At 36.0% G+C, this 23,943-nt stretch overlaps 5 protein-coding genes and 1 pseudogene across 5 annotated transcripts; 1 reads left to right on the forward strand and 5 right to left on the reverse strand.

The window, feature by feature from the left end:
* Positions 1 to 354: 354 nt before the first annotated feature.
* Positions 355 to 3,296, reverse strand: LOC121770846 (annotated as a pseudogene).
* Positions 3,202 to 3,741, reverse strand: LOC121771890 (glycylpeptide N-tetradecanoyltransferase 1-like). The gene has a single exon (XM_042168784.1). It carries the CDS (start codon positions 3,739 to 3,741, stop codon positions 3,202 to 3,204), a length of 540 nt encoding a protein of 179 aa, XP_042024718.1.
* On the reverse strand, positions 3,666 to 5,393 carry LOC121770847 (glycylpeptide N-tetradecanoyltransferase 1-like). Its single transcript, XM_042167624.1, has 3 exons — positions 5,262 to 5,393; positions 3,901 to 4,513; positions 3,666 to 3,802 (listed from the first exon to the last, which is right to left on the reverse strand). The coding sequence occupies exons 2-3, from the start codon at positions 4,495 to 4,497 to the stop codon at positions 3,761 to 3,763; spliced, it is 639 nt and encodes a 212-aa protein (XP_042023558.1). The 5' UTR covers positions 4,498 to 4,513; positions 5,262 to 5,393; the 3' UTR covers positions 3,666 to 3,760.
* Positions 5,394 to 5,971: 578 nt separating this feature from the next.
* LOC121769899 (aminopeptidase M1-like) lies at positions 5,972 to 11,345 on the forward strand. The gene is made up of 20 exons (XM_042166677.1): positions 5,972 to 6,167; positions 6,666 to 6,955; positions 7,088 to 7,233; positions 7,473 to 7,575; positions 7,776 to 7,965; positions 8,047 to 8,140; positions 8,222 to 8,375; positions 8,486 to 8,590; positions 8,671 to 8,787; positions 8,855 to 8,968; positions 9,081 to 9,263; positions 9,352 to 9,625; positions 9,710 to 9,831; positions 9,903 to 10,000; positions 10,081 to 10,258; positions 10,322 to 10,436; positions 10,504 to 10,571; positions 10,657 to 10,734; positions 10,823 to 10,900; positions 10,985 to 11,345. The coding sequence occupies exons 2-20, from the start codon at positions 6,728 to 6,730 to the stop codon at positions 11,168 to 11,170; spliced, it is 2,631 nt and encodes an 876-aa protein (XP_042022611.1). The 5' UTR covers positions 5,972 to 6,167; positions 6,666 to 6,727; the 3' UTR covers positions 11,171 to 11,345.
* Positions 11,346 to 11,925: 580 nt separating this feature from the next.
* LOC121771891 (myb-related transcription factor, partner of profilin-like) lies at positions 11,926 to 13,779 on the reverse strand. Its single transcript, XM_042168785.1, has one exon. The coding sequence runs from the start codon at positions 13,777 to 13,779 to the stop codon at positions 11,926 to 11,928; it is 1,854 nt and encodes a 617-aa protein (XP_042024719.1).
* A 4,496-nt stretch (positions 13,780 to 18,275) lies between these two features.
* LOC121771858 (protein phosphatase 2C 16-like) lies at positions 18,276 to 21,975 on the reverse strand. The gene is made up of 5 exons (XM_042168748.1): positions 21,772 to 21,975; positions 20,251 to 21,188; positions 19,542 to 19,910; positions 19,344 to 19,449; positions 18,276 to 18,843 (listed from the first exon to the last, which is right to left on the reverse strand). Exons 2-5 carry the CDS (start codon positions 21,052 to 21,054, stop codon positions 18,509 to 18,511), a joined length of 1,614 nt encoding a protein of 537 aa, XP_042024682.1. The 5' UTR covers positions 21,055 to 21,188; positions 21,772 to 21,975; the 3' UTR covers positions 18,276 to 18,508.
* Between the last annotated feature and the right edge of the window lie 1,968 nt (positions 21,976 to 23,943).

Here is a 23,943-nt window from a genome sequence, read left to right on the forward strand (position 1 = left end):
CAATCTCTAGATTGATGATCTTTTTGTCTTCATCCCAAGAGGCAAGAATCGTTCGACATATCCATATTTGTTTTAACTAGCATTTTAATGTCACCATTATATTTCTCAAATATTGAATCGTATGTTGAAAAAAACATTGCTGCAATATATAACTAGAAATTTACATAATAAAAATATAGTAGAACTAAATAAGAAACCAAAGAATCAAACAAATTGAAAATTTCATGATCAACCAATGTCAAAATCTTGCCTCTGCCCATTGTCTACTATAGCCAACTAAACTACAAATTTGGGCTGTGTAACTGCAGATTATGAATCTAAACACTTACTAAGATAATAAAAATTCTCCTTGACTTACTACTAATAACTAACTAAGCTACAAAGCCTGCATGCATTCATCTGATAAATGATTCAACCAACTAAGGTTTATCAGTTTGAGAACAAGCAACATACAAATGTTCAATCACAAAATTCATCTATACTTTTTTGGTTTGGAACCAAGTAGAAATACCAAAGATAGTAGCACAACTTGTCTTCCAAGAACAGAGAAAAAACTTACATGTACAAAATGCTCGGCTGTGGTAGCATGACCGATGAATCTATAAGGGCACTAGGCCAATCTCCGATGATCTTAGCACGTGCTTTAGCCGATAGTTGTACAGATAGTAATTAAGTTTCCCATCTGCACGGTGAAACCTGAGCTCCCTGAAGAATGTCTCGTTGAGCATAATATCCAACACATTAAAAACGTCCAAATCTTTCTTCTTGGCAACAACCAGAGCATCACTCACCAATTGCACTAAGGGAGTCTTGGTGGATACGTTGTAATACGAATACGCCACCTTCAGAATGGAATGGTCCTGACTACCAAATATAGACCTGGTATAAGTGTAAAAACTGCAGAAGTCAGTGATTTCATGACTTTCAGGACTTTCGACCACATAAGCATCCATGACATCTTCCTTGGGAAGCAGCCAGTGCTCGACTTCGTTCTCATCAAAATTTGGAGCCAAAACAAACTGCTTCAAGTAATTCCTAAGCAAACGAGTAACTGCAGGAACATCATGGGGTTCCATCTTTCTGAAGCCGGGAGTTGTAGTTTGCTCTGGTAGCTTGTACAACTTGATAGTTCGGCTCATTGTCATCCTTGCACCGAGCCTAGAAAATCCAACATCAATTAGCTTCTCTGGATTCAATGGCCTGATCCAGTTCTGACAAGTTGTTATCGGTGTAGGCAAAACAACACCAGAAGTATAAGCTTCCTGCCAAATATTCTCCATACGAACCCTGCGACTAACCTCCTTAATCATGACCGGAGTAAGTGTTCTTGATCGGAGTTTCTTGTGCACACACAGAAAATTGATCTCTGCAATCAGCATTGCAGCATCACAGATACACAGTTTTGCAGGGATTCCACTTATGAATGCAACCAGTTTCTTTGAAGTCTTAACCCTCAACCCAATGTGCCAGCTCCGGTAATAACCAGGAGGACAGAGTACCCATCTTTTGAGTACTTCAATCTAAACATAAGACTACTATCCTCAATATAGTGATTAGTCAATAAAGTATAAACCTCACTACACACCTCCTCAGAATCCATATTGTAACCAATTCATAGGCAGATGGGAGATTATATGGCTCTTGCTTGACTTCAGACAGTGGCGTTGGCTGTTGAATCGGGCCTTCAGGCAGGCTCGTATCTCCAAGATCCTTGACCTGGCCAACAGGTTGGGTCTCCCAGAATTTTTGCCTCTTTGCAAGTGACAAGGATTCTTGAACCTCACTTGCCAATGCATCAATTGATATTTCAATTGCATTCTCCGATGATGCATTACTCTTGTCAGAGGGAACGTTTTCAGCTGGAGTGTCGTTGTCAGCCATTCTCAGAGAACTTATAAATAACAAATGAATCTAATTCATCAATCACATTATCACAGGATTTAATGATTCAAAACCAAGAAACACCATCAAAAACCATGATCACAGTCAACTTTAGGCCTGAAGATAAATACTACTAATTGGAAAGAAATTGAAATCATTTTCTACCAGCTCAAGTGATTTTAACACTAGCTGGACAATCATCAGATGTAACATCTGAATCACAGAATCTCAATTCAAGTAGCCAAGCAATAAATCACTTTTCCATCTAAAAATCACACAATTTTCCAAATAACACAGTCAACTTTAGGCTTGAAATCGAACAGATAAATACAATTAACATCATTACCTACCAGTTGTGGTGATTTTAACACTAGCTGGACAATCATCAGATGTAATATCTGAAATCACAGAATCTCAATTCAAGTAGCCAAGCAATAAATCACTTTTCCATCTAAAAATCACACAAAATTTTCCAAATAACATAGTCAACTTTAGGCAAGGAATCGATCGAAAGAATATGACATAATTATCTACCAGCTCAAGTAATTTTCACTTAATCAAGTAGTAATAAATTACTTTTGTCGGCGAGAAATTACTTCCAGTTGAATATTGCAGATAATCAATTAGCCTAAAACCAAAAAACCGCACAGCTGATGACAAACTACAAAAACTTAAGTTCAAATTTATGCCGACCTAAATTAATAATATGACAATCAAGGAAAACTCGGAGATGAAAGAATATGTCACCTTATCCCCAAATCGAAAGGAAGATCAACGTTGCCGAAATTTTGAAGAAAAAAAAAAGTGTTGTGATTTCAAGAGATTTTCAACGCTCTCCACTACAAATTGGTGCATGAAATCCGTATTAAAAAATCTCAAACTGTCTGTAACCAAGTAACCACCAACTAAGACTTCAGCTAAGAAGCAAAACACGAAATTTGAATTTGTTTATTAGGCAGTAGTACTGTTTGTTTTATTATTCTACTGCTAATCTTATTTCAAATTTAGAAATTCGAATTGATAGATAAAATCTATTGTTCTATAGTTAGAACTTAGAATTATTATTTAATAACCATGGTTCATTTTATTCTTTGGTTTAAGTTTAATAGTTCGTGATTAAAGTTTAATACTAATACCTAGCTAAGCTACAGTAATCGGTTTGAAAACAAGCAATATACAAATGTTCAGTTACAAAAATTCATCTAATATTTTTGGTTTGAAACCAAGTAAAAATACCAAGATAGCAGCATAAATAATCTTCCAAGAACAGAGAAAAAACTCACTCGTACAAAATGCAAGCATGCCCGTTGAATCTATAGACTATAAGGGCAGGAGGCCAATCTCGGATGATCTTAGCCCGTGCTTTAGCCGATAGTTGTAGAGATAGTAATTAAGTTTCCCATCTGCAGGGCGAAACCTGAGTTCACTGAAGAAAGTCCCATTGAGCATAATGTCCAATGCCATGAAAACGTCCAAATCCTTCTTCTTGGCAACACCGAGAGCATCACTCATCAGTTGAACTAAGGGCGTCTTGGTGGATACGTTGTAATACGAATATGCCACCTTCAGAATGGAATGGTTTTGGCTACCAAATATAGACCAGGTAAAGGTGTAAAAACTGCAGAAATCAGTGATTTCGTGACTTCCAGGACTTTCAACCACGTAAGTATCCATGACATCTTCCTTGGGAAGCAGCCAGTGCTCGACTTCATTCTCGTCAAAATCTGGAGCCAAAACAAACTGTTTCAAGTAATTCTTAAGCAAACGAGCAACGTCAGGAGCATCACGGGGTTCCATCTTTCTGAGGCCAGGGGTCGCGGTTTGCTCCGGTAACTTGAAAAAGTTGATGTACCGGGTCATGGTATCCCATGCATCAATTCTAGAAAACCCAACGTCGATTAGCTTCTTCGGATTCAACGACCTGTACCAGTACATACTGGATGTTATTGGTGTAGGCAAAACAACACCAGAAGTATAAGCTGCCTGCCATATATTCTCCAAACGAACCCTGCGACTAACCTCCTTAATCATGACTGGAGTAAGTCTTCTTGATCGGAGCTTCTTGTGTACACACAGAAAATTGATCTCTGCAAGCAGCATTACAGCATCACGGATACGAATTTTTGCAGGGATTCCACTTATGAATGCAACCAGTTTCTTTGAAGTCTTAACCCTCAGCCCAATGTGCCAGCTCCGAAAATAACCAGGAGGACAGAGTGCCCATCTAAGAAACTCTTTTGAGTAATTGAATCTAAACATGCTATCATCATTCTCAACATAGTTATTGGTCAATAAGGTATAAACCTCACTACACACCTCCTCAGAATCCAGATCGCACGTAACCAATTCATAGGCGGATGGAAGAATATACGGCTCTTGCTTGACTTCAGATAGTGGTGTAGGCTGTTGAATCGGTCCTTCAGGCAGGCTTGTATCTCCAGGATCATTGAACTGGCCAACCGGTTGGGTCTCCCAGAACTTATGTCTCTTCGAAAGTGAGAAGGATTCTTGAACCTGACTTGCCAATGCGTCAATCGACATTTCAATTTCCTTCTCCGAAGATGCATTACTCTTGTTAGAGGTAATGTTTTCAGCTGGAGCATCATTGTCAGCCATTCTTGGAGAACTTATACTATAAGACAAGAAGCACAAGTCATATTTCAAATAAGCCATAAGATACAAATCAAATCCTCATTAACATCATGTATGCAGCTTAACAATAAGGTACAAATCAAATCACACACATATGAAACTAATTCATCAAATCACAAGATTTACTGGTTTAATTTAACACTAAGAAGCACCATCAAAAACCAATCACAATAAAACTTCAGGCAAGAAATCAAACAGATAAATAATTTGTAGGACAGCAATTCAAGTGACTTTAACACTAGCAGGACAATCCTTATATTCATATGGAATAACTGAATCATAGAAGCTCAATTCAATTACTCAAGCAATAAATCACTTTTAAATCTAAAAATCACACAAAATCCCAAATAGCGCAGCAAACTTTAGGCATGAAATTAAACAGATAACAAATTGGAAAGAAATTGACACCATTTTCTACCAGTTCAAGCGATTTCAAAACTAGCTGACAGTCATCCTACTGACTATCTGAATCATAGAAGCTCAATCCAATTTACTCTAGCAATAAATCACTTTTCCATCTAAAAATATACATAAATTTTCAGATAACAAACACAAACAGCCTGCAATGCATGTATCCCGATCATAAACAATGAATTAGCCTAAAACCAAAAAACTGCAGATGATAAATTACAAAAAACAGAGTTCAAATTGAAAGATCCGTGTCAACCCAAATTGATTAATTTCAAACATATAATGAAGGAAAACATGAAGCTGAAAGAATGCGCCACCTTAACACCGATTCGCAAGCAGCACAATGAGAGCAATGGAGATCAACGTTGCCTAACTTTTGGGGGGAAAAAGTAGGTGATTTCAAGAGAAATAATCCTTTTCCACTGAGAAAGTCCGAAGTCAAATGAAAATGTGAATCAAGCATACGAAAAAGTACGAAAAGTTGAAAACTCATCAACTTGATCATTTTTATATTCCTTGGCCAAATTCTGATTTTATTACTATAATCTTGCATTATTAATTTAATTTGATATATTGTTTAACTGGAGTATAATTAAAAGGTTGTGTTGTTGCTGTAGAGATGGACCTTTCAATTCAAACCCCCTCCAACTCTGGCCCAAATTAATTGAATTCGGCCCATCTATTTTTTTAATTTATTTTTGTGTGATCAAGATAATAAACTCATCAAAATAAGTAGTATCAAGCTATGCTGAAGCACGCTTAATCACAATTAACTTAAAATTTCCAAATTGATGGCTAAAATTTATTAATCTGTAGTTAGAATTCATTAATTAATAATTAAGATTCATTATATTCTTTAATTATTTTAAATTAAAGTTTATTAGTTCATGGTATGAGTTTGATAATCCATGTTGCAAATTTATTTATCGAGATTGACAATTTTAATAATTAATGACTTGCAAATCACAAATTTCAATCAATATACATAGTAAACAAAGTGAAAGGTCTTGGATCATGATAACTTCGCAAGAGTGTGCAAAACCGATAATTATAATTTGAAGGTCTTCGGCGCATTTCGTCGAACAAGTGAAAGCAATGGATTACACTTTCAACTCCATCTTGTTGAAGAGAAAAACCATACAATTCATGAATGTAAATTTTCGAGCTGCTCATTTTCTGCCTCACAGCGCCAATCAACCAGAACACAAACACCAACAGTTATGGTGAGATTATTGTTCTTGAAATTCCAGTTCACTATGTTATTTATCATTCTTTACAATTTCCCCTTCTCTTCTGAACCAAGGTTTAACTACATCCTCAGTAGAATCAATTGAATCAATTAAAGGTCTGGAAGAATTTGGCTGAAGTTCATTTGATAGGAAATTAGAGTATTTTTATTTTGTTTTATTTATTAGCTTAAACTTAGCTTTCGTTAGCCCCTTTTCAGAAGCCCGTGTGTTTGACTTATGGTGTTTAGATTATTTTGTTAAATGATAATTTTTTATTGGCTCATGAGCTTGCAATTCTATAGCTCTTGATTTGTTTAACTAATGGATATTTTCACACTGATGGAATATCTAGCCAGCCACTACAGCTAATCCACTCATTTAAAATCAGTTAATTCATACACAACACAAAGAAAGATACAAAAAGCAAGTCTTCAAACATTATAGTATTATCCACTTGACAGTTTCTTAATTGTGGTTGTTCATCCTATCTAGGATAAATTTTCATTCAGAAATAAAGAAAGGAATCAAAAGAATTGGCAGCAGATAGTTCTGAGATGGAAATTCAAGAGGAATCGATCCGGCAATTTAAAGGGCAAACAAGACTTCCACAATTTGCAGTACCAAAACGTTATGAGCTAACTCTAAAACTGGATCTCTCTGCCTGCACTTTTTCTGGTCGTGTAGCTATTGATGCTTTCATTAATGATCCCACGAAATTTCTGGTCTTGAACGCACTCGAACTCGCTGTTCATCAAGTCTCCTTCACCACCTCTCAGAAACAAGTATTGTTTATGATTTTTTGTACTTTTATCTTTCCCTGATCTTGTTGGGAGACTAAACTTCAATTGAGTATGATCATTGTGTTTTTCGCATGATCAAGAATTCCTCCTCTTGCTTTATTTGCTTTCTTGCAGAAATATGTTCCATCTGATATAGTGGTGGATAGTGATGATGAGATTCTTGTTTTGGTGTTTGAAGAAGTATTGGAAGTGGGATGTGGCCTATTGGAGATTGAGTTTTCCGGGGTGCTAAATGAACACCTCAAAGGCCTGTACAGATGGTAATTTTCCCGTGTATCATTTGTAGTTATAAAATGTGGGGAAAATAAAATCAGATACTTTTGTGTCTATGGTCATTTGAGAAAGGCTTACAAAAGTTGAGAGGTGGTGTTTTTTTAACGATGTTTCTAATTCATGAGGAATCCTTATTTGTTGTTGTCATGAGACCATATGGATCTTGGATCCAACTAAACAGGTAAAAATGTTGCATACTGATCTTAGCAGTATATATAACTTGCAGTACTTACTCTGATAAAGGAGAGAAGAAGAATATGGCTGCAAGTCAATTTGAGGCAGTAGACGCGCGTAGATGTTTTCCGTGTTGGGATGAACCTGCTCTCAAGGTTAACTGATGAAATATTCTCCATCTCTTGTCTTGAGCTGATAGATTGAAACACTGAAATCATTTTCGCAGTGAATGCTGCCACATGAGTGAAATTTTGGTTATTGTAAAAGTTTCTTTTTTGGTGTAAAATGAATGCTTTTATATCCAGTTTTTGGTTCATTTTGGTTGTCTTTTTTGTTTTGATCTCCACCTCTGCAGGCCACCTTCAAGATAACGTTGGAAAACATTCCATCCGAATTGACAGCATTGTCTAACATGCCGGTTTCTGAGGAAAAAGTCCACGGGCTTCTCAAGACGGTCCACTTTGAAGAGTCGATACTCATGTCTACTTACTTAGTGGCTGTTGTAGTTGGTTTGTTCGACTTTGTTGAAGACACAACAGAAGATGGTATCCGAACAATCAAGCAATATTAAGAATACATCGCTGTTTTTCTATGTCCTGTGTATCAACTCCCATCTGTCCTTGCAGGAATCAAAGTCAGGTCCTACTGTCCGGTAGGTAAAAGTGATAAGGGCAAGTTTGCTCTAGATATTGCTATCAAGACACTCAATTTTTTCAAAATGTAAGTGATTATAAAAATCTGTCTTCTTTCAAATCAAGATTAACAGAACTGTCTGATTTCCACTTGATGGGATTTCCACAGGTATTTCTCAACACCCTATCCACTTCCAAAATTGGATATGGTTGCAGTTCCCGAGTTTGCTGGTGGAGCCATGGAGAATTATGGTTTAATTACATTCCGAGAGAGCGAGCTTCTTCTCGATGCTTTGCATTCCGCAGCAGCTAACATACAGAGGGTATGTGAGAAGTATATTTTTGAAACTACTTTTTCGCTCTCTTATGCTGTCTAGTATCTATGACACACATGATCTCCTGTTTATTCGTATTTATTTTTCCTACGAGGCAGCAAACAATTGTCGTGGCTCATGAAGTTGCTCATCACTGGTTTGGTAACTTGGTGACAATGGAATGGTGGACTCATTTATGGCTCAATGAGGGCTTTGCTACATGGGTAATTTTCCGATTTCCTTTATAGAGATGAAGCTTGTTGCTTTCCCTTTCTCCTAATTTTGCCATTGCTGATGCTATTAGGTAAGTTATTTGGTTATTGACAAACTATTCCCTGAATGGAACATTTGGAATCTATTTCTTCAAGAAACGGAAGACGGGTTGCAAATGGATGCATTGGAAAAATCACATCCAATTGAGGTCACATTCTGTGAAGCCTTCTATGAGTAGTCGTTCTTGTTGAATAACTTGAGATATTATACTGCAGGTCGAAATACCTCAAGCTCGAGCAGTTCTTGAATATTTTGACGACATAAGCTATAGAAAAGGGTGCTCCGTTATTAGGATGTTAGAGAATTTTCTTGGTGACGAGATATTCCAGGTGCGTTGCTTTATCGTCCATTTTTCACACGGTGATAAGGTTACATGTTTGAAACGTATGATCAAGAAAAGGGAACCAACTACTGACTTTGATTGGCCTTTTTGTGAGGCAGAAGTCATTGGCTTCGTACATGAAGAAGTTCGGATTCAGCAATGCCAAGACAGAAGATCTATGGAAGGTTATCTCAGAAACTTCAGGAGTCGAAGTCGACAAAATCATGAACATGTGGACAAAGCAAAAGGGCTACCCTATTATAACCGTAAAGCTGAAGGGTACTTCTTGCAAATTTGAACAGGTTTGATTTCTAAAAAAGTCGAAAAAGCCATTGTTTTGCAATGAAAACTGGAACAGTTAACCAACCTCATGCTTCTCTGCTGTTTCAGACCCATTTTTTGTCTTCAGCATTGGATTCTGATGCTGAATGGATAGTTCCGGTGACACTATGTGTGTCTTCATACGAAAACCAAAAGAAATTTCTTCTGGAAGCGAAAAATGGGCAGTTGGACATTGGAGACCAAGAGAGTGTTGAGGAAAATTGGTGGGTAAAAACTAATGTCCACCAAGCTGGTTTCTATAGGGTGAAATACGACGAAAGTCTTGAAGCTCGACTACGGAAAGCTATAGCGAGCAATTGCTTATCAGCATCAGACGAATTCGGTTAGTGGCACTCTCAAACATCTCTGTTCATGATCATTTCTTATAACTCAATCTTTGCTAATTCAATTCAACCGTCTTTCAAAGGAGTTCTGGACGACGCGTTTGCTCTATGTGAGGCGTGCTTTACACCGTTCTCGTCTTTGCTTCACTTGATGGATACATACAGGAAGGATCTAGAATACATTGTTTTGACAAGACTCATCGATGTATATTCCCTTTTTTTCTCTTAAATTACTGAAGACATCGATGGGAATGTTACGTTATATCTTCGTTACAGATATGCTACAGTGCTTCAAGAATCATAAGAGATGCCATCCCAGCTTTGGAGTCTAATTTAAAGAAATTCTTCATCAGTCTCCTCCTACCTCATGCAGAGTGAGATACATCAATCTTAAAGAACATATGTAGTGATTCGATTTGGCGTTGTTTCACAATATTGATGGTTTCATGTACAGAAAACTGGGTTGGAATGCAGTACCGGGTGAGAGCCAGTTAGATGAACTAAAAAGGGAGCAGGTTTTGACAGCATTAGCGCATCTCGATCATCCTCGGACGAAAGAGGAAGCAACAAATCGCCTCCGAGCATTCTTACAGGATAAAAACACCCCATTACTTCCAGTTAACACCAGAAAGGTAACATCAAATATTTCTGTCCCAATTCGCTGTTTCTCTTTTTAACCTCGAACGTGTTTACAGGCTGCTTACATAGCAGTGATGAGAAATACGAGCGTTGCAGATAAAACTGGGTTGAAGTTGCTACAAAAGCTGTACAAAGAAGTCGATGCAATTCAAGAAAAGACTCGGATTTTGCGTAAGATCTAGTTAGAAACTTCATATGTGCAACTTCCGGCTATATATGACCTTCTTGTCATTTGCAGGCTGCATCGGTTCTTCTCCTGACCCAGCTATAATTTCAGAAGTTCTCGACTTCGTGCTAACGGATGAGGTATGACAATCAGAAGCAACGCCACCAAGAACCCATTTTCCCCTTTCATTTATCATATTAATATTCCACTTTTGCTCCTATTAAGGTTCCTCAACAAGATATAGTCTATGTTCTTCGGGTCTTAAGCTGGGAAGGCCGCGCCACAGCATGGACGTGGCTTAAGGTACTCGACTAGCTCACTGCATGTCGACACTCAATCTGTCAGAAAAGAATGATTAGTACTAATCGTGTTTGCTTCCCAATCTATGCAGGAAAACTGGGATCTGATAGTGACAAGATGGGGAACGGAGATGCTTCTTACTCATTTCATACGAGACATTATCACACCGGTAAGTGACCAACGCAGCCACGCCAAAGTGCGTGTATATATTTGGAAGAACTCTTCTGATCATGCACACTTGTTGTGTCTCCAGTTCTGCAGCGATGATATGGCGAACGAAGCTGAGGCGTTTTTCGGTGGGGACGACGCTCTTCCCTCCATCGCACTGAATCTGAAGCAAAGTCTGGAAAAAGTGAGGATCAAGGCAAGATGGGTTGAACACATAAAGAAGGAAACACAACTTCTTGTAGCATTGGTGGAGAAATTGGCTACCAAATAGTACCCCATTTCTTTAATCATGATGTGTTATAGTAATATCCATCGTTTACCAATTACCACTTAAAATGGAGTATTTATATTTCCAGTACAACTTAACAAGGATGCTGTAAAAGAATGAAGATTATGTAATCTTGAATATTACTTACTACTATATTTTAAGGAATATGTTCCACTTATTTTATTAGTTCAACAACTATTGGGTAGAAGAAAGTGGAGAAACTGAAGATAATTGGGATGCTTGGTTAGCAATAACAGCCGATTAGGCTTTGCGGTTTCTAAACCGAAACTGGCATTCCCGGTCGAATCATAACTGTATTTTCGGGTTAAACGGTCCAGTTCTAGTTCCAAAACTTGCAACACTGACAAAAAACTGGGGAACCGATGAAACCAGCCAAAAATTGCTAATTTTGAACCAAATCCAGAACCGCTGATTTTTAGGTTTACGGTTCCATTTCCTTTGAAACCGGGTGGACCCGTAAACCGGTGGTTCCAAACAAGCGGCAACACTTAATGAAAATGAGGGTCGAGGGAAACACCAAAGATTTAATTTTGTTTGCAAAAGACCAAAGATTCAATTTTTAAAATGAAAATATTGTACCAGACACAATGAAATTGGATTTGATTCAACATTTAGGAGATTACTCAAAAAAATCCCACACTCAATCAAAACATCCACTCTACATCAATATTTAAATATCAAATCCAAAATTGGAATAAATAAAAAAATCAAATCTTTATTACTACTAAAAGAAAGCACTAAATCTTATTTGGGCCCGGGCCCGGGCCAAGAGTAGATGGGCCTACATCTCTTTTCTTCATGGAATGGATCTTCTCAAGCTTCAATTTGGCCCTAAAATTAGTGATGAAGCTCTCAGCTTTTGTGTCCACATCTGGGCTCGGGCAGAACAACGCCGCCACTCCGCCGCCGGCATCCGCCGACGGCGTGACGTCGGAGTCCGTTTCGTCGAGGTCCGGAGAGCCACTCCTCGAGCTGTTGCTGCTGTTCACCCTCACGTAGTCGCCTTGCACCACAAACCTCCACGCCGGAGTTTTCAAGAGCGACGGCGGCGGCGGAGGTGGAGGCGGCGGAATGCGGCGGAAAGGGGATTCTCCGCCGCTGTTCGAGGCCTCTTCTAGTCTGTCGAAGTTGTTCTTCTTAAGAGGCTTCGGTGGTTTGTGAGTTGGCGGCGGTGGCGCGTGGGATGCGGATGATGGGTCACGCGCCGCCGCATGCGGCGGCGATTCTGGTGGTGGAGATGGTGGGAGGGGGGCCACTGTGACGGTTATGGTTCTTTTTCTTTTGGGCTTCTTGGATGAGAACAGAGTGTGGAAGACCGACGGCTGCGGCGGCGGGGGAGGCGGTGGTGGAGGCGGCGACGGCGATGGAATTTGGAAACTCATCGGCGGAGGAGCTTCGTGGAGGAGAGAATCCACATTGTCTACGCTCTTTTGCCTCTGCTTCTTCTTCTTCTTGCTGTAGAGAGAATTCAAGAAGACTTTGGTCGAATTCGCCGCCGCGCCGCCGCGTCTTCTGTCACTCTTGCTGCTCTTCTGCTGCGGCGGCGCCGGAGGTGGTGGTGGCGGCGGTGGCGTCGCAATTGGATTTGTGGGTTCCACATCTTTATAAACCTGCCTTCTACTCGACCTTTCCTTTTTCCGCGCCGCTCTTTCCCGGCTCCGTTTCTCACTTTCTTGAAATTCCGGCGGCGGAGCTTCCTCCACCGGCGGCAGAGGCGCCGAGACGGGATTCATCAAATTCGAATCTTTATAAAATCTCCTGCTCGATCTCCCCTCCCTCACCGCCGCACCATCACCCACCACCCTCTCCGCAACCTCCTCCTCCCCAGGCGGCGCCGCCGCCAATTCCGCTGGAAATTTTCCACCACCCGCAGTGGGTTTATACACCAATGTATCAACAACAACAGTCTTAATCTGCGGCGGCGAAGTCAGATAATCAACTTGCTCCAAGCTCCGGTGGCGGCGGTGGTGGTGGAGCTCCGCCGCGTCCGAGCTCCGGCTCGAATCGACATTAAAATCATCGAAAAATCTCCTCTGATAATCCCCATAGCTCCAATTTGTGGAAGAAGATGAGAATTCACGCAGATCAGGATATGAACTGCTGCTTCTTCTCAAATTCAAATTATTTTCCTCATAAAGATTCGATTTTTCTTGATGATACTCATAAAGACTCGATTTTTCCTGATGATAATCATAAAGACTCGATTTTTCTTGATTATTTGAGTTCTGGGATTGATTTTCTTTAATGGGAGAAGGCTGAAACTCATCAAACAATGGGGATCTCTCCTCATTTCTATTTCTACTAAGAAACCCAAAAACTACAGCAACCAAAACAAGAACAATGTTCAAAGAATCCCAGCTTTTCTTGACACTATTAGGTTTAAAAATGTTGGCACTAAGAGAAATGGTTGAGGGCACTACAAAAGCCAAGAAAAAAGCAGCTGTTACCAAGAGGAGGAACACCACCAGCCCCGAGCTGAAGAGCACGGCGGCGACGCCGCGACGGAGGCGGTCGGAGCGGCGGAGATTGGTGGTGCTTTGGACCCAAAAGGGGGTGAGGTCTTCCCCACCACCATCTCCATTTTCTTCCATTTTTTGGGGTTGCTTTTGCTTTAGTGGAAAGAAAGTGGTTGTTTTGTTTGGCAACTTTTGCTTTTTGTAGGTTTGGGGATGTTTTTGCAAATGGGTTTTTGGATGAAAATGGAATAGTAGTGGGAATTGTTTATTTATAAAAAATTTATGGGGTTGGAATTGGAATACTTTCTTGAAATCTGTAATTTTTATTTTTTGGAAATAGGATATATATTGCATAAAGTGTAGTGTTTCTGGAATCCAAACTGGCATTTAACGTGTTGGGTGATTGCCTGTTATTGTAAGAATGACAGCCCCAACTTTATGATATACTGTAGTTGCAAAAATCTTGTTTTGATCTTTTGATTTGTAGAAAAATATTCATTCCATACGAAAGATGAGTTTTGTACTGATATTTCAATTCGTTCTGTCAATAAAAGTGTCATTTTTCTTCAATGCATTCTATTCACATTTATTATAAAATTAATATTTTTTCTTTTTGTCTCGTAAAAATAGAAACTTTAGAGGTGATGAACATTTTAAGTGAAATTAGTAAATAAGAGAAAAAAGGATTCGAAGTACTATGGCCAATAATGAAACTCACATCATCATTAATGTGCAGTGAAAAAAATTCAAAAATGAAAAATGAACTAATTTTTGAAGACATTCCAGAATGGAAAAAAAATGAGGTAATACAACTTTCTAGGGGAAGAAATATGTAAAAGTGATACCAACATTTCATTATCTTTTTCAACCTAATAATAATTTTTAAAACATGTGTCCAGAAAATAAGATTCCTAATCGTGGACGGATGAAGTATTATTTTTTACACGGGAGATGATTTTTGATATGTTTATTTAGTGGTCCACTTTAAGTCTTGTCGTCAAGTAGCGAAGTGATGATTCGAGCGGTAAGTGTGTAATTTTAAATGTATGAAAGTGAAACTGATAATATAAGATGAGAGTCAGAATAAAAGGTATCAAAAGCAAATTTTCATTTGATTGCTAATATAGTTGAAATATTGAGATTTACAATTACATTAAGACTAAAGTCCCAAAATGGTCCTTAACATATTGCGTTTTTTTTATTTTGGTCCAAAACATTATCTTTTGAATTATTCGGTCCCTCACATTTGAAATCGGATCACATTTGGTCCATTTTGGACGGTTCCGTCAAATATTTGACGGTTTTCTGATCCGTCACTAATCCGTCAGTAATCCGTCACAAAATCCGTCACTAATCCTTCGCTCCTTCTCCGGCACCGCCATCTCCGGATTGGTCCTGAACATATCTCATTTTATCATTTTGGTCCTAAACTTTATCTTTTGAATTTTTAATTATTTAATCATCAAAATTATTATTTTTAAATAAAATAAATAAATAATTAAATTATTTAAAAATTGTTTAAGTTGTAATAAATAATTTATGATTTTTTTTATGATAACCACAATTTTGACCAACCTAAATAATTTTTAATTATTTAATCATCAAAATTATTATTTTTAAATAAAATTATAAATAATTTAATTTTTTAAAAATTGTTTAAGTTGTAATAAATAATTTATTATTTTTTAGGATAAACACAATTTTGACCAACTTAAATAATTTTTAATTATTTAATCATCAAAATTATTATTTTTAAATAAAATCATAAATAATTTAATTATTTAAAAATTATTTAAGTTGTAATAAATAATTTATGACTTTTTTATGATAAACACAATTTGACCAACTTAAATAATTTTTAATTATTTAATCATCAAAATTATTATTTTTAAATAAAATCATAAATAATTTAATTATTTAAAAATTGTTTAAGTTGTAATAAATAATTTATGATTTTTTTATAATAAACACAATTTTGACCAACTTAAATAATTTTTAATTATTTAATCATCAAAACTATTATTTTTAAATAAAATCATAAATAATTTAATTATTTAAAAATTGTTTAAGTTGGAATAAATAATTTATGATTTTTTTTATGATAAACACAATTTTGATCAACTTAAATAATTTTTAATTATTTAATCATTAAAATTATTTTTTAAATAAAATCATAAATAATTTTGTTATTTAAAAATTGTTTAAGTTGGAATAAATAATTTAATTATTTAAAAATTATTTAATTATTTCTAATAAATAATTTATGATTTTATTTTAAAAAATTTTGATGATTAAATAATTTAAAATTGTTTAAGTTGGTCAAAATTGTGATTAAAATCGTTGACCGTTAAATATTAACGGAATTGTTGACGGATGACCAATTGTGATCCGATTTGAAATGTCAAGGACCAAAAAATTCAAAAGATAAAGTTTAGGACCAAAATGATAAAATGAGATATGTTCAGGACCAATCCGGAGATGGCGGTGCCGGAGAAGGAGCGAGGATTAGTGACGGATTAGTGACGGATTTTGTGACGGATTAGTGACGGATCAGAAAACCGTCAAATATTTGACGGAACCGTCCAAAATGGACCAAATGTGATCCGATTTCAAATGTGAGGGACCGAATAATTCAAAAGATAATGTTTTGGACCAAAATCAAAAAAACGCAATATGTTAAGGACCATTTTGGGACTTTAGTCTTACATTAATTATCTCTTGCTCAACATTATTATAAGTATCTCTTACTCCAATTGCATAGCTTTTCATTTTATACTGATTATTATACACATAATTATATTCGTATATATTGACACAAAACTAAATATCAGTTAACCATATAGTTTTTGTTTGGCAATTCGAATGTGAACAAATGTGAACATGCGTTAAGATTGTAAAATCAATACGCGGAATTTTGTTTTTCTAATGGTATCAAATGATTTTTACATTATATACAAACCATTAAATTATTGAACAATTCAATGCAATAATTTATTAATCCAGCTCAAAGAATGTCACAAAAAAATACTATTTCTCGATAATGTTTATTAATTTAACACCTAAGGTCTAAATAAATTTAATAGTTCATCTTAAAATTGGAAAGAAGTTGTACTAAATTATCTCTATAGTCAAAATTATCTACATGATTGCTTCACCTAATACTCAATCTCCGTTGGATTTAAGTGAATAAAGTCAATTATTATTAAATCATTCATAAGCAATCTTCAAATCAAAGTTTTTAGCACTTGAAAAATAGCAAATGTCTAATTTTGGCCAGCTATTGCCCATACCCTTGTTATCTAAATTTTTTTTACATAATTTTTTTTATGGGTTGAAGATTGTAGAAAATTAAATTGTGTACGTGTAATTTACCAAGATGAGGATCTCTACTATAGAAACAATAATAAAAATCTTAGCTAGGTAACTAGATATATTCCTTTCTTGACTAGAGATATAGATTGTACACAATAGCTAGCAAATTCCATTTAGAAAATGTAGTACTGTATTCAGTATTCACGTAGATATATTGAGGCACTTTTTTTTAAAAAATATTCATTTTCCCTATTTGACACAAATTTTTTTTAATAATAGTGCTATATAATTTGTGAACAAATATTATTCACCTTTTCGATTATGGAGATATAAAAAGAAATCAATTTTAAAATCAATAGCTATTCCTGTTAAAATGATTTGAGTATTCTGACTTCAATTCCGTTTAATAAAAATTAGTTTAAAATGATAGTATAAAATTCTAGCTATCTCATTTTTTCAACTAACCGATTCTAATTCTGCCATTTTAACTTATATATCAATTTATAATAGGGGTATCATAATTTCATTCCAAAGTAAAATCGAGCATGATGTGTTGGAAGATACCTATTGCTTTCTCCAAAAAAAATGGAGTAATCGTATACTAGAATATAAATATTTAATATTTATTTTTACAAAAAAATATCTGAAAATGCTTGATTAGAATACAAACCAAAAAAGGTTGAGATACTTCATGATAAACTGAAAAATCTCGAACAAAATTGATAAATTCTAGCTGTTTGGATACAATTTAATAAAACCATTTAAAGTTGATATAGGTTTCATCATAATCCAACTTTGTTAATAAAGATATTATGAGACATTATGAGAGAGGATTGAAAGAGACAAGACGATTTTCTGTAGTCTTTTGCTGCAACGGTCCATAGCTTTATCATTACCACTTAAATATTCTGAAAAATACAAACATACATATAGTAATAGCTGCCTATAAATTAAATAACATTAAATTAAAACATTGCATATTATTCTATTATTAAGTATTTTTCTATATTGAGACGACGAAAACGTGCAGGCATCTCGTTATGCACATGACTTTGACGTCACGAGATCCGTTTTAACTGATTTTTATTTTATTTTTATCTTCTATTTTTTACTTATTTAAAGCAATGGATAATTTTCACAATTGAGAAGTTCAATGTGTTGCATCATTATTATAATTTGATGTGGTAGAAATAGTTAATTGCTTTATTTTTTATGAAATCTTCACTTTGCTAAAACTTTCTCAAATAATTTAACAAGACATTTAAAAATGAAATTTACCACTATTGAAAGTATAAGACATTTATGAAAAATCCCACATATAAAGCCAGACATATATATTAAGATTTACATAGAATTTTGATCGTAGCCAAAAATTCATACAAAGCTCATTTTTCTCATATTGCATCTATGTTACAAACTGATACACTATATTCTCATAAACAACTCAAGCCCATATGAAAAATAAATGGACAAGTTATGTAATAATGAGATAGTAATATATATTGTGTTGTATATAATGAGCCTAATATCATAAGTACCAACCATGGCTTGATCAAGACTTGCTCTTGAACTTCCTTTGGGCTTTGAGGTCGACGACGACTATCGATATGTTGTCCTTGCTCCCCCGGTGCATGGCCACGTTCGAGAGGTACTCTGCTGCTGCTTGTGCTGCAGGGTCGACTCCTTGGCCCCGGTCTGCTGAGGGGTTCGTCCCGTTCTTCTTGTGCCAGATTAAGATCCGCTTCCGTGCTAGGTCGCATACTTCCTCGTTCGTCATCACATCCCATAGGCCGTCGCTGGCTAGGACGAGGCACTCGTCTTCCCTGGCACGAGGGACGAACATGACCTCGGGCTCCGGTATGATCCATGGCTTCAAGTATCGGTCACCTGTTGCACGAGCGAAAAAATCAATAAAACGAGGCGAAACGAGGTTTAAAATGTGGAGAGACAATAATACCCTTGGACGGGTGATGACTTGAATCCTGATATTCAAGGCATCCAACGGATCTCGATATGTTTCGACTAACCAGACCTTGACACGTCAGACTTTCTTACGAAGTTTTTACGAAGTTTTATGTGTTCCAGAAATACGTAAAAGGAAATCAAAGAAGTCTTTGAACATTTTGATTATCTTCCAAAAACGACGTCGAGTTGTACGGAGATTAGGATAATAAATTACGATCAAATCTTCGAGAATCAACTTAATCAATAGACCATGCTCTTAAATACAACAAAAAACAGTTCAAACCGATTTCACAACATAAAATCGCCGCAATTCTGGACCGGATCTTGCATACGTTGATGAAGAATATAATATAACTTCTATAAGCACGCGCACGAGAAACATAAGTGAAGACGTAACGAAACATTCATAGAAAGTGACGTACCAATAGACCGTGACATCGCGAGAACGCCAAAAACACGGTGTCCGTTCCATTGTATTACCTTGCCACCAGACGCCTCGATTCTAGCATATTCATCCTCCCTATTTGGCTGAAAAGTGAAATTGCAACGAACAAATCAAGGGTGGCCAACAAAACTTGACCGAGAAAACGACAAAGTGCAAGAAAAACATAAAAGCTTACTTTATGATCAACCGAGAGTGCGATTGGCTCTTTACCACGGTAAAGGACAGCCCTCGAATCTCCACAGTTAGCAACTATAATATGGGATGAACAAACAACTGCAACAACCGCTGTGGATCCAACAGTTTCAGGGGCAACGGGTTCAGAGGCGCAATTAGACACAATTGCATCTTCTACGGGTATGACTCGGCTAACCTTTCCACTGACCTCGTCATCGACCTCTTTAAAGCAACTATTGAATACCTTCTCCCATTGCACTTGTCGAGCATCTTGGGAGGCTTGGCTGCTCCCGTTAACCAGATTATCTTTGACATTTATTATCTCGTCTCTTAAAGCTAAATGGAGACGCTCACGACAGTAATTTGCAACCTATAAAACTGATGCTATTAGCAATGAATCGATAAAAGGAGAATAAGTAACCTGTCTTCTCAACAAACTCACCTCCCAATCTCTACAAATATAACTAAACAATCCGGCTTCTATTTCTTATGCAACGGTCTAAAAGCTTATAATAGTAAAACGAGCGCAGCCAACCAAAAAAATAATATATAAAGCAAAAAAAAAAATTAAATACCAATATATACACAAACAAAAACCTGCTCACATGATAACACGAGAAAAATTGCGTTATAACCGACTATTTATTTATTAATATATCATGACATCTGCGACGAGAAAGAAAAAAACGACATAAAGAAGCCTCACAGACCTGAGATCCACCATGACCATCGTATACCCCAAAAAAGTGTGAGGTGAGGTGAGTCAGAGTTTGACTTATCCCGCCTATCTTATAGTCACCGATGAACATCTTGATGGGAATTTTCATGAAATGAGGAACAGCTACAACAGCATCTTCCATCTCCGGCCTATGTCCAATGATGGAAACCGAACCCCAAAGAGGCAGACAATCCAACTCGTAGACACTCTTAACCCCTCCTTTGCTAGGATTTTTTTCACTGGATAACTTGAGAGAAACTACTGAAGCCTTTATAGTAGGCCCGCTCGAGCATTCTTCATCTTGTGTAGTAGCTACTGTGAGGTTATCGTGAGATAACCTCCGCTTAGTGTTTCTATCTTCCACACTGATGACTTTTGCAACTATCTGGCCGTTATCAACGCCCTCGATCTCGACAGCAATGGGTAAGCTGGACTCCGGTGTGGTATCTAAAGGCACGGTTAAATCCGAGCAAGAATCTAAGGGGACCAACTCCACACTACTCAAGTCAGGGCCTTCCCCGATTGAAAGAACCTCGTCTTCTTCACTTTCCTGAACATCACTACTGAACTGATAATTTTCAGCCATCGTCTGTGACAGATCACGTTTCGCCTCACTTCCCCGGGGCACTACTGGAACATTGCTGCTTTCCGTGTTATCCGAACTAGAACGAGAAATATCATCCAGCATCATTGCTGCCTCTGTCTCTAGCTTGAGCCGTGCAGTCTCCTTGTGACTTTCGCACACGGGGTTACCTAAGCTAACTGTAACTGCAATTGTTGGACACATCTCGTCCATCAATTAGCTCTCTTGAGGCTACACAAGCTTCTAATCGAACCTTGAGGACTTTCGGAGACATGCATTAGCCAGATCACGAGGTTGAAAAGTAACAATTCGCGAGCTAACAAGCTGATATCCCACCTCACAAAGAACTAAACAAGGTAAAATAGAATAACACCACATGAATCAACAAAACAGATTCCCAAGAAACGGAACAAACTAATCACAGTTTCATACAACAGAGATCTAAACAAAAATAAATCAGATATATAAAGCACAAAGTTTTTTTTCAAGAATCTGATATCAAATTCTTCCACTTCAACAAGAAATCACAACCCTCTTATATAGTAGTAATTCACAAGAGATGCAGAAAAGGACAAATAACAAACCCTTATCCGAATCCAGGAAACGAAACTCGTGAGAAACAACATAGGAAGAAAAAGGAAACCAAACTCATCAAGATTCACAAGAAAACACTCACAAAGATGCTAACTTTTTGCCACATGGAATACAGGTTTCATGGATCTAAGGCAACAATTTTCAGCCTCTCAATTATAATCAAACAAATCTCTGACTTCCCCCCAAAAACAATCAAGATTCAATCTTTAACAACAATTACTTCATAAAGCAGGAAACCCACAAATTAATAACAAAAGGAGCTGAACTATCACATCCAAGAACCAATTTTTTTCACCTGGGATCGAAGTAAAAGATGAAAAAATGAAGGAATCTTACCAAGAATCGATGTGAAGCATCACAAACATGCCAAGACTAGAAACGACTCAAGGGTTAGCTCAGCAATAATGCAGATTTAATTTTTTTATGTGTTCACATCCTTTAAGCTTCAAGCTTGAGGGATTGAGAGGAGAGAGAGGGGTGGAGAGAGAAAGAGATGTGTGTGGAAAAGCTTTTAGGAATTGAAGAACTGCTACAATGGACACGTGTAGACTCAATTATCTTACTCCAATCAATGCTTTTGAGTAGAAAAGGAAATGAAAATTACAGATTAAAAAAATAAGAGAAAAAAATACTCTTACAATAAATACTCTCAGCCTCTTCATGACAAGGACATGAAGCACACCACCTGTCCTCGCTACTATAAATAGAATAAAATATATATTTAAAAAAAACAGATGCAACATTCCACAAGTAAATTTTATATTCTAGGGTTGTTGTAGGTGAGGAGGCCATTCTCCAGCCTTATCAAATCAATAGTATTTTTTTTTTCTATTTTCATCTTGTTTTATAAATGAATATTGAATTGTGAGAATTTTATTTAAATCTAGTTGGATTTGTACTTGAAAATTGTATCCACCCAAATGAATGGGAGTTAATAATTTTGACAAAAACTTGTACTATGTGTAATTATCAACTGAGACACTTAATCATAAATATGCTTAAATTTGACGATAAATAGTGTTTATAGTGATTCTTTTTATGCAAACAACTTTTTCTATAATTTTTAATGAACTTTTCATTTAATAGACTTTATTTTGTCCGTGATTTAGTAATGGATCTATAACATAATTTTAAGAAATTAATTGATCGGGTGAAAATGATTTGTAATTTGTAGTGAACGAACGAGAAAAGGATAAGTACATTTTTTTTAACTTAATAAAAGGTAAACGTGAAATTATAATTTCATTACACAAAGTTAAAAAAATGTCAATTTCTTCATCACTAATTAAAGAAAGAAATCTCATTTCTAATTACAAACTCTTACCTTCTTTATTGTAATTACGATAAATCATAAGCCTCTTTTTTAGAAATCCAACTAAAAACGCTCCACGTTGACAGAATCTATTCGTTATAAACTTTAACTCAATTCAAGAAATTCAAGATTTAATAAGAATGAAAAGACAATAAATATTTTTTGCTCAAATAAGAAAAGAAATGTAGATTATCATTAAATGAGTTTTAATTATTTTGTGTATCAAAAATATCCAATGGTGACTGACTGTCTGACACAGACCCACCGCCCCACAACTCAGACGGCTGGCTCGTGTCTACGTGGCCCAATCAAAACTAGGAGAGGGAGAGAGAATTAACTTATTTTTGCTCACTTTTTTCAATTTTCAACTCATTTCAGTTACAATGAAATTATAGCTTTTTCAAAGGTTCCAAAAACAAATTGTAGTTTAAATATTACACTCATGCAATTATTATCTAGTAAAGACCATAGAATGAAGTGGTGCATCTATGATTTTTATTTTAATGAGGATCGTGTGACAAATAATTACTTCTTTCTGCCAATTTTAATTAGAGCGAATCTTCTTTGGCACGTAATAGTATGTAGGGTTGTTTTATGAGTTAAATGAAAAAAAATTAAAGTATTATAAAAAAGAATAAAACAGAGATATAGTGATGTTTTCCTTTTGAAAATGTGTCATATACTAAAATTACTCCACTATATTGTTAGATTTCAAAGTTAATACATTTTAAAATACAAAAGCAAAGTACACAATATTTAATTTATTTTTCGATGAGCCTTTGTTTCTTCCGAGCAAGGATAACCTTGTCAACACATTTGTAGAAACATAGCAGTATTTTTTTATAATAAAAGTGGCTAAAAACAATCATTCAAAGATTGTCCATGTACAAAAAAGTAAAAAATGAGAAATATAAATAAAAAGTAGGTGAAAAGTTTTCATAGAAATGGAACTAATTTGTTGGATGCACAAATATAAAAAAATCATAAATCTATTTTTCGTAAATAAAGGAAATATGAATTTTGTGGCAGATTTAATCAATAATCATAATAATAATAATAATAATAATAATATAGCATTGGGGTAAAAATTGTACTCTTTGTCCTTTTATGCACCAATGAAAAAATGTGGTTTGTCTAATGAATAAATCATAAATTGCATCATTTTACATCATTAATCTTACATCATACTGGGACCT

The sequence above is a fragment of the Salvia splendens genome, chromosome 16 (genome assembly GCF_004379255.2).
Source record: "Salvia splendens isolate huo1 chromosome 16, SspV2, whole genome shotgun sequence".
NCBI classification, from domain to species: Eukaryota; Viridiplantae; Streptophyta; class Magnoliopsida; order Lamiales; family Lamiaceae; genus Salvia; species Salvia splendens.

Bases quoted from the DNA above. Each gene is read 5' to 3' on its own strand.
- LOC121771890 (XM_042168784.1), bottom strand. From the start codon at position 3,741: ATGACCCGGTACATCAACTTTTTCAAGTTACCGGAGCAAACCGCGACC.
- LOC121770847 (XM_042167624.1), bottom strand. From the start codon at position 4,497: ATGGCTGACAATGATGCTCCAGCTGAAAACATTACCTCTAACAAGAGT. The intron at 3,803-3,900 runs GTTAGTCGCAGG...GTACTGGTACAG, and splicing joins CTCCAGTCATGATTAAGGAG to GTCGTTGAATCCGAAGAAGC.
- LOC121769899 (XM_042166677.1), top strand. From the start codon at position 6,728: ATGGAAATTCAAGAGGAATCGATCCGGCAATTTAAAGGGCAAACAAGA. The intron at 8,141-8,221 runs GTAAGTGATTAT...GGATTTCCACAG, and splicing joins ACACTCAATTTTTTCAAAAT to GTATTTCTCAACACCCTATC. The intron at 8,376-8,485 runs GTATGTGAGAAG...CCTACGAGGCAG, and splicing joins CAGCAGCTAACATACAGAGG to CAAACAATTGTCGTGGCTCA.
- LOC121771891 (XM_042168785.1), bottom strand. From the start codon at position 13,779: ATGGAAGAAAATGGAGATGGTGGTGGGGAAGACCTCACCCCCTTTTGG.
- LOC121771858 (XM_042168748.1), bottom strand. From the start codon at position 21,054: ATGGACGAGATGTGTCCAACAATTGCAGTTACAGTTAGCTTAGGTAAC. The intron at 19,911-20,250 runs GTCTGTGAGGCT...TCAGTTTTATAG, and splicing joins ATGGTCATGGTGGATCTCAG to GTTGCAAATTACTGTCGTGA. The intron at 18,844-19,343 runs GTACGTCACTTT...CTCGTGCAACAG, and splicing joins CGCGATGTCACGGTCTATTG to GTGACCGATACTTGAAGCCA.